The sequence below is a fragment of the Lacerta agilis genome, chromosome 1, assembly GCF_009819535.1.
Source record: "Lacerta agilis isolate rLacAgi1 chromosome 1, rLacAgi1.pri, whole genome shotgun sequence".
Taxonomy (NCBI): Eukaryota; Metazoa; Chordata; class Lepidosauria; order Squamata; family Lacertidae; genus Lacerta; species Lacerta agilis.
Genome location: NC_046312.1, coordinates 40,217,111 through 40,232,830, shown reverse-complemented (window position 1 = coordinate 40,232,830; position 15,720 = coordinate 40,217,111). Strand labels below are relative to the sequence as shown.

Sequence of the window (15,720 nt, the reverse complement as noted above, 5' to 3'; positions counted from 1 at the left end):
TTATTGTTTTCTCTATGTTTTGGTGGTTTTTATTTTTATCTGTAAACTGCCTTGAGTCCAGTCAGGGGGGGAAAGTAATAGTAATAATATTAAAAACTGTGGAAGTGTGGGGGGCTGTTATTATCACGACCATTTTATTATTAAAACAAAATCGAAAATTCTTTCTAGTAGCACCTTAGAGACCAACTGAGTTTGTTCCTGGTATGAGCTTTCGTGTGCATGCACACTTCTTCAGATACCTTGTGAGATTTATGGACTTCCATTTCATGCGGCTCAATGTGGTGCCTTCCATAGTTCCAGTTACAGGTGGGTAGCCGTGTTGGTCTGCCATAGTCAATAATTTTATTATTAGGCTGTCCTGTCAGTATGCTTTTTATTATGTTTTTATTATTGGTGTTCTGTAATGTGTTTTTAATGTTGTATACCACCCTGGGATCTGTTGATAAAGTGTGGTATATACAGTGGTACCTCGGGTTACATAGGCTTCAGGTTACATACTCCGCTAACCCAGAAATAACGCTTCAGGTTAAGAACTTTGCTTCAGGATAAGAACAGAAATCGTGTTCTGGCGGCGCAGCGGCAGCGGGAGGCCCCATTAGCTAAAGTGGTGCTTCAGGTTAAGAACAGTTTCAGGTTAAGAACGGACCTCCAGAATGAATTAAGTACTTAACCAGAGGTACCACTGTAAATTCAAATAGTAGTGATAGTAGTAGTAGTAGTAGTAGTACAGTATAGTTTTTACAACAGAAGACAGAGAAAGTTGAGTAGAGCACAAAGCAATGCAGTTCTGCACAACTGAGGCCTCTGTTTCCAGTAACATCTATGAATCTCTTGCATTTTAATGCCTATTGCAGAGGGAGCTTGAGGTTATATATCTGAAATTGCAGTGTTTAGAAAATGTGTAGGGCCGTTTTGGCTTAGCATCTCATTGGCATAAGGCCATACACTGCAAATACACTTTCTTAGAATTTCTCAGGTCAGCAATAAGAAGCAAAGCTCAGGTCATGCTAACCCAGCATTAATTCTGGGCTACGTATGTACAGTGCAGCAGGGGTGCCAACTTGAATAAAATATTGGGGAGGGGGGGCACATAATTGATCACAAGATGCAGTACACACACACACCATTTGAATGGCAATGCCCATCAATTATTATTATTTTTTGGGCAGGAAGTTCCTCAAATATTTAATGGGGGGTGCCAAATGACCTCAACCCCTAGGAGTTGGCTCCCTTGCAGAACGGAGATGTGGACTTCCTGCACCTCTGGCACCTTAGGAGAGTCGGTTGTATGCTGTTATGGCAGTGTATGTAATTTCACAGGTCAGCCACTAGATGCCAATATTTCATGCAACTGTTGAAAATCAAAAAAATGTAAAAGGGAAGGTTTTATTTTGTATTTAGCCAGGCATCCTCAGAATACTTTGAATTGTGGTCGGAAATGTACTGGGAGCCAAGAGAACAAGAAGAACACAGGTTTAAAGAAGATTGGAAAATGTTTATTGAATATATGGGGGGAAATTGTGTACACTTGAAAACGTTGGCAGCATTAAGATAAATTCAACAGTGTAAATAAGTTTTGATGGATGTAATAATGGAATACTGGATGGTTTAGTTTATGTAAAATATGCAGAGATTTATGTTATGCAAAATGAACCATGGAAAGAGAAGAAGGAAAGTCATTGATATTTCAAGGCTGTTTAAATGAACATTCTAAATTGTAAAATAGAACATTTAATAAAAATTGTATGTGCGCGTCCTTCTTTGCACAGCGTATAACTAAACCACAGAATTCGCTCCCTCTAGAAGTAGCAACGGCTACCAATTTGGGTGGTTTTTAAAAAGGATTAGACAAATGTGTGGAGAGACGGCTATCAATGGCTATTAACCACAAGACATTTTGGCACCTGAGGTAAACCACAAAATAGTGCCCCCTCCCTGCCAAGGAAGAAGGAGTGAGTGAATATCTACATCAGGAACAAGACGGAAATAAATATTTCTCTACAGTATTTCTATTGGCCCTGTGAATCCAGCCACCTGAGGTGGTCACCTCACTTTGCCTCTTGGGTGGGCCAGCCCTGGGACTACCTCCACTGTCAGTACCTGTTGTTGGGAACCACGAGTATGGAGCATACTGTTACACTAACATCCTGATTGTGGATTTCTCACAGGCATCTGGTTGGCCACTGTGAGAGCAGGATGCTGGGCTGCGTGGGCCTTTGACCTGACCCAGCAGGGTTCTTCTTATTTTCTTATATTAATTTAGCACTTCATGCATCTGTATGTCTCCAAACTGTTGCTATTTTGCAGGAGGGATTCAAGAACATACCATAAATTTAGGCTTGAGCAATTAAAGTGTTCTGTTGCCCTTGTGCAGCAAATCCACTTTTAAAAAGAAGCAGACTTATCGTGGTTAATACTGATGGGGAAAGTATGGAGTGAATGATCAATTGGCAGGAAGGCAAATAAACACCCCACAAAAATGAATGCAGGATGAATGCTCACTGTCATACAACTACCCAGTAAACAAATCAGAATGAATGCTGAATAAATCAGAATAAATAAATAAATCAGAATAATGCTAAATAAACGCAAAATATAGTTTAACCTCTGCATAAGCTTTGTGGAAGCAAATCAGGATGAATGCTCAATAATCAGGTTGCCTGGAGGAGTCCTGAAGCCATGTCAGTTTATTCCACAATAAATCCTTTTGACGTTAGGATGCCACAATCTTTTCAGGTGAATTTAAGGTTAAGGTTCGCTGCAACCCGGCAGCCCTCCTCAGAGGGACCACATCTAATGCAAGACTTTTGAACGAAAATCTTCCAGGAAGGGGGGGTGGGTGGGTACTAATTATAGGCAAGATCAATTCCTGAATTTTGGAATGTGCGATGCCCATGGATTTCAACGTATCCAAACCATTTTATGTGGTTCCACAGATTCTTCTTTCTCTTCCTATTGGTTAAGACTGTAATTGTCTCACAGCAGAAGGGAAACCTAAGAGTTCAGTTATACAAGAGGAAGTAGGTCCAGATTCCCATCACCTGAACACAGGTGGGGAACTAAGCAATGTGTGTAGGTCAGGGTAGGCTGCAAGCCCAACTTTCCTTCTGAGTTTCAAGGTCAGTAGCACATTTTTTACAGCTAATAAAAGCAGCCACAAGAGCTTATTTGTGCTGCTCCACCTCTCCCAATCTGGCTTGCTTTCCCCCCTCATCTGAAGTAAGATTCAATTACCGGTACCTGTCTGTCAGCTTCTGTATGTAGAATTGATTGTTGTTGTTCAGTCGTGCAGTCGTTCAGTCTTGTCCGACTCTTCGTGACCCCATGGACCAGAGCACGCCAGGCACGCCTATCCTTCACTGCCTCTCGCAGTTTGGCCAAACTCATGTTAGTAGCTTCGAGAACACTGTCCAACCATCTCATCCTCTGTGTAGAATTGATAGGAAACGCCATATTGTCTTTCACCTCTCAGGCAGCAAAAAGGTCTTGGACTGGCCCTGAAAATGAGAGAGGAACTGCAGATGGGAGAAAGGTTTACAGTGACTACAGAGGAATATTTCTGTGTGAACTGGCCTTTAGGAGCCAAGTGTTATAAAATGTTCCAGATGGTGATTGGTCTTTTGCTTCTGGTTATAGCCAGAGAATGGACAGAAAAACCTCCCTGTATTGTTAATGTTGCAATGATTTCCCACAAACAAATGAATCAGCAATATTCAGAGCTGTGCCATAGACTCTTAAAACTGTCTTTCCTCCAGATACAGCCCGATTTTCACTATACTATACAGCTAAAGCATAATAGCTGATCTCTGATTTTAAGATATTTATATTATTGTTTAGTTTTGTGTATAATTGTTGTAAACTGCTCTGGGGTGTGTGTGTGTGTGATTATGATACCAGGTTTCATAAAAAGTGATTGAATGATGTGTGGCAGCTCCACCCTCATTTTCTCATACTCACAATGGGTAAAATAACACTTTTGCATAAGGAAGGATTTTTTTAATGAAATCTCAGTTTGTATATGGAAATCACTTAGATAGCAAGTTGGTTGTTTGAGCAAACCTCCTGTTTGCTGTAGTCAAAAAGGCAAAATGTTTTTACATGCTTCCTTTTGATGCAGTTTGCTCCTCTCTCCCGCTGTTTAGTCCCTGCAGTGTGTTCTGCCAGTGCATAAAACATTGCACTGGAAATATTCCAGGCTACGTTCAGGATGGCTTAGCCATTAGGCCAGATGAGGCAGCGAGCCTCAGATGGTAGATGATTTTAAAGGGCAACAAACTGTCATGAATTCGTTTTCAAATTACATTTTGTAATTACCATGGAAGTACCAGGTCACACAATTAATATGGATTTGAAGGTCTTGTGCAACTTTTCTGTGATCAGGACGTGATAGGAAAATTCACTGGAAAGTGTGGGATAACTCTTGCTCTGATGCAAGATAATCTAACCTCCCTAAAAACAAATTGGGTTGAATCTTGTTAAATAGCTTGCTTTAGTCTAATCTCTGTGAAACTAAATCAGGATGAATGCTTAATAGAAATAGGTTGCCTTAAAGCACACACAGTTCACACTGGAAAATGCAGCTATTTGATAGCTGGGAAAATGCAGTATCACAATAAAAGAAGCACATGTGCTAAAACTGGAACAATACAGAGAAGATTAGCATTGCCACTATACTATAAGAGAAGCAGTACCTTTGAGAAATAATTATAATAATTTTATTATATGTCTGGACCCTTGCTGCAATGAGCAATACAGGGATTTATAATGCAAATTCTGCTCAGAATTAAATCTCATTAAGTTCAGTGGGAGTTACCTCCAGGTCACCGTGGTTATGCTTATTCTGTCTGTTAGATATTGTCCATAAACAGGGCCAGCCCAACCATTAGGCAGAGCAAGACAGCTGCCTCAGGCAGCAGATTTTGGGTGTCATGGAAAGACAGCAAATGGTTTGCTGTCTAATTTATTATAACTGTATTTTGCTACCATGAAGGAGGGGTGTTTGTGGGATGTTCTACCTCAGATGCTAACATAACTTGGTTGACCTTAGATACTACGCACCTTGACTTTGGGTTGGGGAGGGGGCACCATTTCCTACTGTGTCACAGGCAGTGAAATGTCTAGCGGTAACCCTGTCCATATAATATTGAAAGCAGAATAGAGAGCCATTTAAAAAAAAAAATCAGTTGTACATTCTTGTCCATGTGGGCCTCCCATACTTTGAAACATCGTTTTAGCTACCATTCTTTAGTGTCATTTGTGAAAAGACTTTGTTTTACCTCAAATAGATTTCACTGCTAGTGAGATATTTTGGTACCAAGAAGTCACACACATACACCCAAGTTTGCTGGCATAGCTGTGCGCATGTTTGTGTTGTGCAGATAATACCACTCCCTTAGCTTTTTAGGGAGGAAATGTTACCAAAACAACAGCTTTGAAAAGGAACTCTGAAATCCTTCAAGCCCTTTTGAAATACTTTATGAATCAACTGTAAAGTTGAGAGGAGGGAAGCAGAAGCATTTATGAGGAAGTTCATAACAGGAAGCCCTTGCTTGTGGGTTTCTGCAAGGAGCTGCCTGCTGATCGACTCCGCCTGCCTACCCAATATTCTCTGGGCTGTTGGCTCCCCGGAGCTCACCTGTTTCTTCTGGAAAGCTGATAATTTGCCATGCAGATCAGTGTCTCTGCTTTCAGTTTGTGGAGCCGTCCTGGTGTTTTCTCTGGCCTATAAAGCATCTCTGGCTCCCGAAGCAAAGGAGAGCGTTATGTGAGGAGATCCAGAGAGACAGGAAGGAGGCAGCCGAGAACAAGAGTCCTACGAGTCAGGATCTGAATGCCAAGATGTCAGTGCTTACCCCTATTTTGACCCCCCCTGAGGTGAAGGAGTACATGTCCAGAGGTGAACGCTTTATCAAGTGGGATGATGTGAGTACCATAGTTTTTAATTCACCCTGGTTTGGGGCTCCAGGGAAACAGGAAGTGGAAGGGTTCTAGACATAACTACCCAACTGTGTGAGAGAGTAAATCTCTCCTTCTGTGGTTGAGGGCAATAAATGAATGTTTGCATGTGGTAAGATTTAGGGGGAAGCATTGAGTGATGAGTAAAAAAGAGGAAAGCTATGCAATGTAGGCCTAATTATAAAGTTGTGGTGTGCCCACTCCTGCATTTTTATTGTACATGTGAGATACTATTTTTATTATATTCTGGCCATCCTATGGAAGGCACTGCTATGAAGTGTGGAGGAATAGTATCTATCTATCTATCTATCTATCTATCTATCTATCTATCATCTATCTATCATCTACCTACCTACCTATTTACCTATTTACCTATCATCTATCATCTTCTTCATTTAATATCTATCATCTTCTTCATTCTTCAAGCTTAACCTGTTGAATACCCAAAGTAAAACATATATCAAATAAATAACTATAAATATAACAGCATCGAACAAAGAGCAACAGGCCCTGTTCATATGAAAAAGCTGATCACCAGCCAGTTCAAACAAATGTAAGTTTTGACAGTTCTGTATATAACAAATGATAAAAGGCGAATCTGCCCTGGGAAGTATCACATTAAGGAGGCCGCGGTTGTGCAAGTTCATCCAATTATCTGTGAGATCTTTCAAAAGTAAGTCAACCACAGTCTTCGTATACGCTGCATTATCCGGCACAAATGACAGATTCAGCGTGTTGATCTATGATTAATATCGGTCTTTGAATGAATAGGAAACAACTGCATGTTTCAAATGATGTGTCTGAAAAATACTGGCAAATGCAGAGGCCAGTGTGGTTCTTCCACAGGTCCATGTACTCTAAGGCTCTGCAGCATCTGATAACCTTTGTGCAGAAAGCGGCATGATGTGGGGATGTCATTGTGCCACTTTATGCGCAGTAAGCCCTAGCATGCTTTGGTGATGACCCCAAACTATGAAAGGTCTTTAAAAGAGGGTTAGATAAATTCATGGAGGAGAAGGACATCAATGGGTTTCCACTATCAAAGGCAGTATACCTCTCTGAATACTAATTGCTGGAATTGCTGGTGGGGAGAGTTATCTTGTGCTCACATCCAGCTTACATGCTTCCAACAGGCACCTGGTTGGCCACTGTAAGAACAGGATGCTGGACTAGACGGACCACTGGCTTCTTCCAGCAGGCTCATCTTCTGTCCTTTTAGAGGCTACCAGTTTAGCACTGGGGCGATTGCATCATTAACCTGTGTTTCCAAGTAGGTCTCTCACCAGCTAGCCCCACAAACTTCACTGGACCTACTGCGCACTCCAGGTGTTTTTGGCCTGGCTGGAATGTGTCCTTAAACTCTAACAATGCCTCTTGCTTATCTGGATAGAAAATACAGAGAGGTGCATGAGAACGTGTAGAAATGTACAGAGGCAAAGTTTACATCCATCGCTCCACTCCCTTTTGCCTCTGGTCCCACCCACCATTATCACGTGGCCCTCTGGAGGAAGCAAAGAAGGAAATGTGGCCCTTGGGCTGAAAATGCTTCCCTGCTCCTGGTTTAAGGGCTTCAGCTGTATGGAATATTGTCCCACATTGGTGACAATATTCATCCCCTGTGTTGGAATTCAGGTCAAACCAGAAAAATGTTTCCCATTGTGCTTTGATGCCCAAATGCACTCCTTCCTGTTTTGTTTTGATGTTTGTTTGTTTTTTTAAAAAAAACTGGTGTAGATTATATGGGTTCACGTATGTTAATTAAGGAGATACCTTTGGATAAAGTTAACTAATTATAAAGGGTTAAAAAAAGTTATTGAGGACCTTTGTATTATCAGTGGGGGCGTGGGGGGGCACTGTGGTTTAAACCACTGTGCCGCTTGGACTTGCTGATCAGAAGGTTAGCGGTTTGAGGCCCCGCGAATGGGGTGAGCTCCCATTGTTCGGTCCCAGCTCCTGCCAACCTAGCAATTCAAAAGCACGCAGTGCAAATAGATAAATAGGTACCGCTCCAGTGGGAAGGTAAACGGCGTTTCCGTGCGCTGCTTTGGCTTTGCCAGAAGCGGCTTAGTCATGCTGGCCACATGACCCAGAAAAACTGTCTGCAGAAGCGGACAAACGCCAGCTCCCTCTGCCTGTAAAGCGAGACGAGTGCCACAACCCCAGAGTCGTTTGCAACTGGACTTAACTGTCAGGGGTCCCTTTACCTTTTATATTATCATTGCTCTTGAATTTTCAAGCAGTAGTTTCTTATTGACAGTGTAATATCCCAAGCCACTAGCAGTTTCAATGACATAGCTGTCAACGTTTTCCTTTTTTTGCGGGAAATTCCCTTATTATAGCATTGGGAAACAGCAGGGAGGGTTGACAGCTATGATTTTTGATAGCTTTTCCTTCAACAGCCCTTCCCTTTCTCAAGCTCCGATGCTAAAGTGCTGAATCAGTCATGCAGGGATCTATCACCTGGCTGCCCCTTCAGGTAACAACTGTTTTGGTTGTTACTGTCAACTGACTCAGCAGCCACAAGTTTTCTGTAAGTGGAGATATGTCACTTGGAGATAGACCATGTAACTATGGCTTTAATGGTGAAACAGAAAGCTCTTAAGGGCAGGCTTCATCATGGTCTTTATTCTGTGCGGTGCGGTGCAGCTCAGTACATCTGAGTGTCATAGATACTTTAAGAACTAAAACCAGCACAGAGTCTTGGACATAGCTGTTAACTTTTTCCTTTTTTTAAGGGAAATTCCCTTATTCCGAATAGGATTCCATGCAAGAAAAGGGAAAAGTTGACAGCTATGGTCTTGGATGATGCAGAACAAGGCTGATCACACGAAACAAGGCAGGCACAGCTGTCGCCTCTATCATATTAATTTCCACTCCTTCCCCATTTCCAAATCAAGGTGTTTGCTGTCAAAGACATCCAAATGCTGACTGAGTAGTTAGTTTAAGCAAATACAATAAAACTGCAAAAACAAAGCAGTAAAACCACAGAAACACAGAAGCTGCAGCAAATCTACCCCACTAAAAGTCCCACGAATTGGATTAAGACTTCAGGATCTCTTCTTTTAGACAAGTGTGACATTTTGACTTCCACTTTCTCCTCCAGATGCTCTGAGATGAATAAAAGGGAATTGTAGCCAAGGTAGCAGCTGATTCACATCAGAGCATCTGGAGAAGAAAGTGGAAGTCATTATTAGCTACTAATAAACACCTTTAAAAAATAGCCACTTCAGTTTTGGAATCCAGAACAAACTGTTTCTGATGTTCTATCCCATGCTCTAAAACCCTCTCCCCCAATCTCTCTCTCTCTCTCCCTCTCCGTCCTTTCTGAAAATCCCGATAATGAAAAAAGTGGGGTGGCAGAATGGGCAGGAATAAGGGCAGCACAAGAATTCCACTCAGCTGTAGAAAAGTTTGTACTGATTTAATGTGGGATACATTCCTCTATTTACCATACAGCAATTCCTAAATATATGTGGATAGAAGTCAACTTAAATGATAGCATAGGGGAAAACCTTAAATCAATCATAACCATAATCATAGCAGCTAACATGGAGTCATCCATATGTTGATGGACTTCAACTCCCACCATCCCTTGCCATTGACCACGCTGGCTGGGGCTGATGGGAGTTGGAGTCCAACAGGTAAAATGTTGGCATCTCCTACCCTAAATATATGTCATCCAGCCCACCTCATGCAGCTGAAGTGACATTTCCTCTCCCTCACAGATATATTAGAACACATAAATGACAGTTTCTGAGCTATTTACTGCCTTCGTTGTTTTCTTTTACTGTATAATTTGCTTTGATGCACTCAAGTGCAAAAAAGTGACTGATAAATACAAATAATCAATCAACCAACCAACCTATTTTTCTGGTTTTGTCAGGATACAGCAAGTGCCTCTCCTGTGATTCTGCGGGTAGACCCAAAGGGCTTTTATCTCTATTGGACTTTGCAGAGTAAGGTAAGTCTTGATCCTCAATCTTTAATTGGAGATGTTGATGTCAAAAGATACCAGAGTCATAGAATCATAGAATTATAGTGTCATCTAGTCCAACCCCCTTCAATGCAGGAATCTCAACTAAAGCATTCATGACACATGACCATCCAACCTCGGCTTAGAAATCTCTAAGGAAGATGAAATATACTCAGAGTCGAGTGTGAATTTCATGCTCTTTATTCAGCTCATAGTAGCAAAGAATGAATTTTTCCCCAAAACGTCTGCTATATATACATTATTTACACAATGGGCCTCGCATGATTGGCTCATTCCGGGCTGCTCCTGTCAGCCAATCAGGTTGTGGATTCACTTCATCCAGGAGCCTGATTGGCTGCTCCTGCAGGCCAATCAGGTTGCTGATTCACTTCATCCAGGAGCCTGATTGGCTGCTCCTGCAGGCCAATCAGGTCGCTGATTCACTTCCACCTGGAGCTGGATTGGGTGGCTCCTGCAGACCAATTAGAGTGCTGCATTCTGGATCCTATTGTTCTAGGATTCAGCTCAGTACATAACAGAAGAGGAGTCCACTATCTTCCAAGGGAGACTGTTTCACTGTCAAACAGCTCTTACTGTCAGAAAGTTCTTCCTTAAGTTTAGTTGGAATCTCCTTTCTTGTAACTTGAATCCATTGATTTTGGTTCTCTGGAGCTGGGGAAAACAAGCTTTTTCCTTTAGTACTTTAGTTATTTGAAGATGGCCCCCATATCTCCTGTCAGTCTGCTCTTATCCAGGCTAAATATACCCAGCTCGCTCAACCATTCCTCATAAGACTTAGTTTCCAGACCCTTGATCATCTTGCTTGCCCTCCTCTGCATATGTTCCAACTAATCAGCATCCTTCTTAAATTGTGGTGCCCAGAATTGGACATAGTACTCCAGGTGTGGTCTGACAAAAGCAGAATAGAGCGGTACTATTACTTCCATTGACCTGGACACTATACTTCTGTTGATGCAGCCTAGAATACCATTAGCCCCCCCCCCCACTGCATCACACTGTTAACTCATGTTAAGCTTGTGGTCTTCCTAGATCCTTTTCACATGTACTACTTGCAAACCAGGTGTCCCCCATCTTACATTTGTGCAGGTGGTTATTCCTGCCTAAGTGTAGAACCTTTCATTTATCGCTATTGAAATTCATTTTGTTAGTTTTGGCCTGTTTCGCCAATCTGTAAAGGTAAACTTGGATCCCGACTCTGTCTTCTGCAGCATTAGCTACCCTCTTGGTTTGATGTCATCTGAAAATTTGATGAGCATCCCCTGAAATCCTTTATCCATGTAGTTTATAAAGCTGTTGAACAACAACAGGCCCAGGGCTGAACCCTGTGGGACCCCACTTGTCACTCTCCCCACCCCACCCCAGGATGATGAGGAACCATTAGTTCTCTTTGGGTTTGAGTCTTTGAAGGGCAAAGCACATAGGTCCCATCTATGAAGCTCCCATCTCCTAAATCAGACCATTCAGTCAAGCTATCTGACCCAGTCCCAAACCTCTTCTCTGACTGATTTTGGGGGCAAACTATGTCTTAAATGCAAATGTGTGAAGCACACAGCCCTCGTGCCTCACCTTTTTCTGAAGAAAAAACATCTTTGAGAGGAACCCATTGTTAGTGATGAAGCAAGAAGTGGGGAGAGGGTGAAGGTGCGCTTACTTTTTTCTCTGCTGGCTGTATCTCGGTAGTAAAGCATCTGTTTTGCATGGACAAGGTCTCAAGTTCAATCCCTGGCATCTCGAGATAGGACAGGGAGAGACCCCTGTCTGGAACCCTAGAGAGTCACCGCAAGTCAGTGTACGTGACTCTGGGGTAGATGGACGAACAATCTGACTCTTTCTGAGGCAGCTGCTTCCTATGCAGCTGTGGTTTTCAACTCCAGGTCCATTCATGTGGGGTTCTAAGCCAGTGTTTGCACATATGGTTGTGGGGGGGGGGGGGGACAGCTTGGTGGCAGAAGAAAAATGGGAACGATCCCCTTTATTATAATTCCAGATGGGCTCTTCTTGGAGGCTTCAGAAAAAGCAGCCATAGCATTACACCTATCTTTATATCATGCAAAGTTTTGAACTTATGACAGAGGTCCCTGACTCAGTTCTGCTCTTTGACATCATTTTATCTGGAGATTGTTGTTGTTGTTTAGTAGTTTAGTCGTGTCCGACTCTTCATGACACCATGGACCAGAACACACCAGGCACTCCTGTCTTCCACTGCCTCCTGCAGTTTGGTCAGACTCACGTTGGTAACTTCGAGAACACTGTCCAACCATCTCGTTCTCTGTCGTCCCCTTCTCCTTGTGCCCTCAATCTTTCCCAACATCAGGGTCTTTTCCAGGGAGTCTTCTCTTCTCACGAGGTGGCCAAAGTATTGTAGCCTCAGCTTCAGGATCTGTCCTTCCAGTGAGCACTCAGGGCTGATTTCCTTCAGAATGGATAGGTTTGGTCTTCTTGCAGTCCATGGGACTCTCAAGAGTCTCCTCCAGCACCATAATTCAAAAGCATCAATTTTTCGGCGATCAGCCTTCTTTATGCTCCAGCTCTCACTTCCATACATCACTACTGGGAAAACCATAGCTTTAACTATACGGACCATTGTCGTCAAGGTGATGTCTCTGCTTTTAAAGATACCTGGAGATACCAGACACCAAACTTCTGCATGTAAGGAGGATGTTCTGCTGCTGAGCTCTGGCCCCTCCCAAGCTAGAAGGGGATTAATTTTATTTGCTGACTGACAAGCATGTGCATCTGGGGAATTCTGGAGAAAAGCAGTGAGTCAATGGAGTGTGGAAACTAGAAAGCTAACTATTTTATGTATGAAGATGCTTCATGGGAGGTGATGATGATGGTTTTATTCTTAATTGTGTGATAATATTCTTTTCTCATGCAGTAGTGTTCTAAAATATTAGACATAGGTCATTTTTTAAAGCATATATTAAATGCATGAAAAATTTAAATACATTTATTTGTAATGGTGTGTTGTTTCACCACGTTGGTGTTAGCTGTCCTGGACTCTCTTGGGTGGAAGGGCAGAATAGAAATGTAATAATAAAGGAGCCTCTTGGGCTTGCCGATCAGAAAGTCGGCGGTTCGATTCCCTGCAACGGCGTGAGCGCACGTTGCACGGTCCCAGCTCCTGCCAACCTAGCAGTTCGAAAGCACGTCAAAATGCAAGTAGATAAATAGGTACCACTCCAGCGGGAAGGTAAACGGTGTTTCTGTGCGCTGCTCTGGTTCACCAGAAGCGGCTTAGTCATGCTGGCCACATGTACACCAGCTCCTCGGCCAATAAAGTGAGATGAGTGCTGCAACCCCAGAGTTGTCTGTGACTGGACCTAATGGTCAGGTGTACCTTTACCTTTAATAAAGGAAAATTGAATATCCCCTGCCTGTTGACCACTTCGTTCTACTTCAGGCAACCTCCAAACTCGCTTTTTCTCTCAACCTTATACATCACCTATGATATGCCTCTAAGCCTCATAGGAAGCTGATTTATGCCAAGTCAGCTAGAAGCTTTGTCTACCCTGACAGGCAGAAAACTTTCCTATCAGCTGTTACCTGATCTTTTCTAACTGGAGGTGCCAAGGACTTTCTGAGTACAAACCATGTGCTCTTTCATTGAGCCACACTTCCTCACTTGGAAGGGACATCACAGACATTAATTCTGCACTTAATTTTTCTGATGCTCTTAATGTTTTGCTCCTGAATTGCATGGAACTGAGCAAGTGGGGGGGGCATGGGGTAGAAAACACAAAGTACTTGTGTATCCTGTTCTCCAGTATCTCTGTCACAGTTGGAGGTGCTACGTGTTCTTTAGGCATCCTCTTATTCTCAGTTTCTCTTTGACGCATCCAATTTAGCTCTTCCAAAGAGCCACTTCCCATTGTCACCTAGCCAAAGCATGTACTTCTTGTTCATTGCTTGTGTAAAAGTTGGGACTTAATAGAAGCACTAGGTTGCCTTACATGGAGAGATGCCTTGAAGATCTGAGACTGTGATAGATTTGTCCTGCAGATTTGGCAAAGCAGAGAAAAGAAGGAACATAAGAACATAACAAGGGCCTGCTGGGTTAGGCCAGTGTCTCATGGCATCTAGTGTGCTGTTTTCACAGTTGCCAACCAAATGCCTATGGGGAGCTTGAAAACTTGCCATGGGTTTCTGGAATTTTGGTTTGTGGATACCAAATGGATCATAGAATTGTTGAGTTGGAAAGGATCCTGAGTGTCATCTAGTCCAACCCCCTGCAATGCAGAAATCTCAACTAGATCACACATGACCAGTGACCATTCAACCTCTGCTTCAAAACACCCACCTTCTAAGGGAGACCATTCTACTGTCAAATAGCTCTTACTGTCAGAAAGTTCTTCCAAATGTTTAGGCAGAATCTCCTTTCTTGTAACATGAAGCCACTGGTCCTGTAACTTGAAGACCTACCCTCTTGAGCAGGAGAAAACAAGCTTGCTCCATCTTCCATGTGACAGTGAAACCCCTTTAGATATTTGAAGATGGCTTTCATATCTCCTTTCAGTCTCATCCATTCCAAACTCCCTCAAACGCTCCTCATAAGGCTTGGTTTCCAGACCCTTGATCATCTTGATCACCCTTCTGTGCACCAATCCCAGCTTGTCAATATCCTTAAATTGTAGCACCCAAAACTGGACACAGTACTCCAGTTGTAGTCTGACTGAGGTAGAACAGTGTGGTACTACTTCTCTTTGGACACAATACTAGCCGAAACCGTGGCTTAGATCCTGTGAGCACAGAAGCAGCATGAAGAAGAACAATCAACTGTAATTCTAGCTCCATACACCAGCGCACTCCACATTTATTCCCAAACCAGTTAGGCTTAACTGTGGCTCCAAGTGATATGCATGAACCAGTACAGCATAAGGATGTTCGGTATGTGGAACAATAATCCACATGAAAAGGAAGACCATCTGTCTCCTTCTCCTCCATGAAAACTGAAAACACAGTGAGATAGAGCAGGCACTGAGAGCCTCTGATCATTTAGTTCTGCTTTCCAGTTAAGTATGATACTGTGGTTTGGGGCTGCTTCCTTCTCTTAATCACAGGAGTAACTGAAGCTTGAGAATAAGACAATAGCAGTAACTATGCACAGTAGAACCATGTCAGGAGGTTGATAATTTATCAGGTGTCACTTCCTCTTGGAAGACTAGAAGTGGTAGAAGTCCAACAGCAGGGATCATTCAGTTTGTAACATAAGGGCTAACTCTGCTATCAGTAAGTCTGCTAACCAGATAGGGTGGCGGAGGTTTTGTTTGGCAACAAGGCAGTGTGGCATGATGTTTGCTGAGTCAGCTCGTGCCCTGATTGGCTATGTAGCCCTGAGGGAGCTATGTACAAGACCTTAACTAAGAAAGGCAAAGCTTCTTTATTTCTTTCTCCTCAAACTATACACTGTTTTCATTCAATTTTGTTCTGCAACGTGTTATCAGGACATTTCTCTCTGAAATCTGCCTGCATTATTTAAGTGACTTTGCTGACAATAAGAAGATCCCAGGTGGATCAAACGAAACACACATCTAGCCCAGCACCCTCTTTTCCACAGTGGCCAACCAGATGTTTCTAGGGAGCCCACCAGCAAGGCATGAATGCAATAGCTGTTGCTCACAAGCAAGTGATATCCAGAGATATAATTGCATTTGGACCTGGAAACTCCATTCACTTATCATGGCCAATAATCACTGATAGTTGTGCCTTCAAACATTTGTCTAGAATAACGTGTCACACTAAATTGAGACATTTACCTTGTAATCCTGTCA

The 15,720-nt window shown here is 42.7% G+C and overlaps 1 protein-coding gene and 1 non-coding gene across 2 annotated transcripts in view; both read left to right on the top strand.

Moving 5' to 3' along the window:
- Positions 1 to 4,604: 4,604 nt before the first annotated feature.
- Positions 4,605 to 4,715, top strand: LOC117061752. Its single transcript, XR_004428138.1, has one exon. It is a non-coding gene; the product is annotated as a U6 spliceosomal RNA (small nuclear RNA).
- An 865-nt stretch (positions 4,716 to 5,580) lies between these two features.
- PLCB2 (phospholipase C beta 2) overlaps positions 5,581 to 15,720 on the top strand; it is a 53,376-nt gene continuing 43,236 nt past the window's right edge. The window contains exons 1-2 of the mRNA XM_033145138.1: positions 5,581 to 5,922; positions 9,839 to 9,916. Coding sequence (XP_033001029.1) covers positions 5,839 to 5,922; positions 9,839 to 9,916 — 162 coding nt within the window. The 5' untranslated portion in view covers positions 5,581 to 5,838. The remainder of the gene's footprint in view (positions 5,923 to 9,838; positions 9,917 to 15,720) is intronic.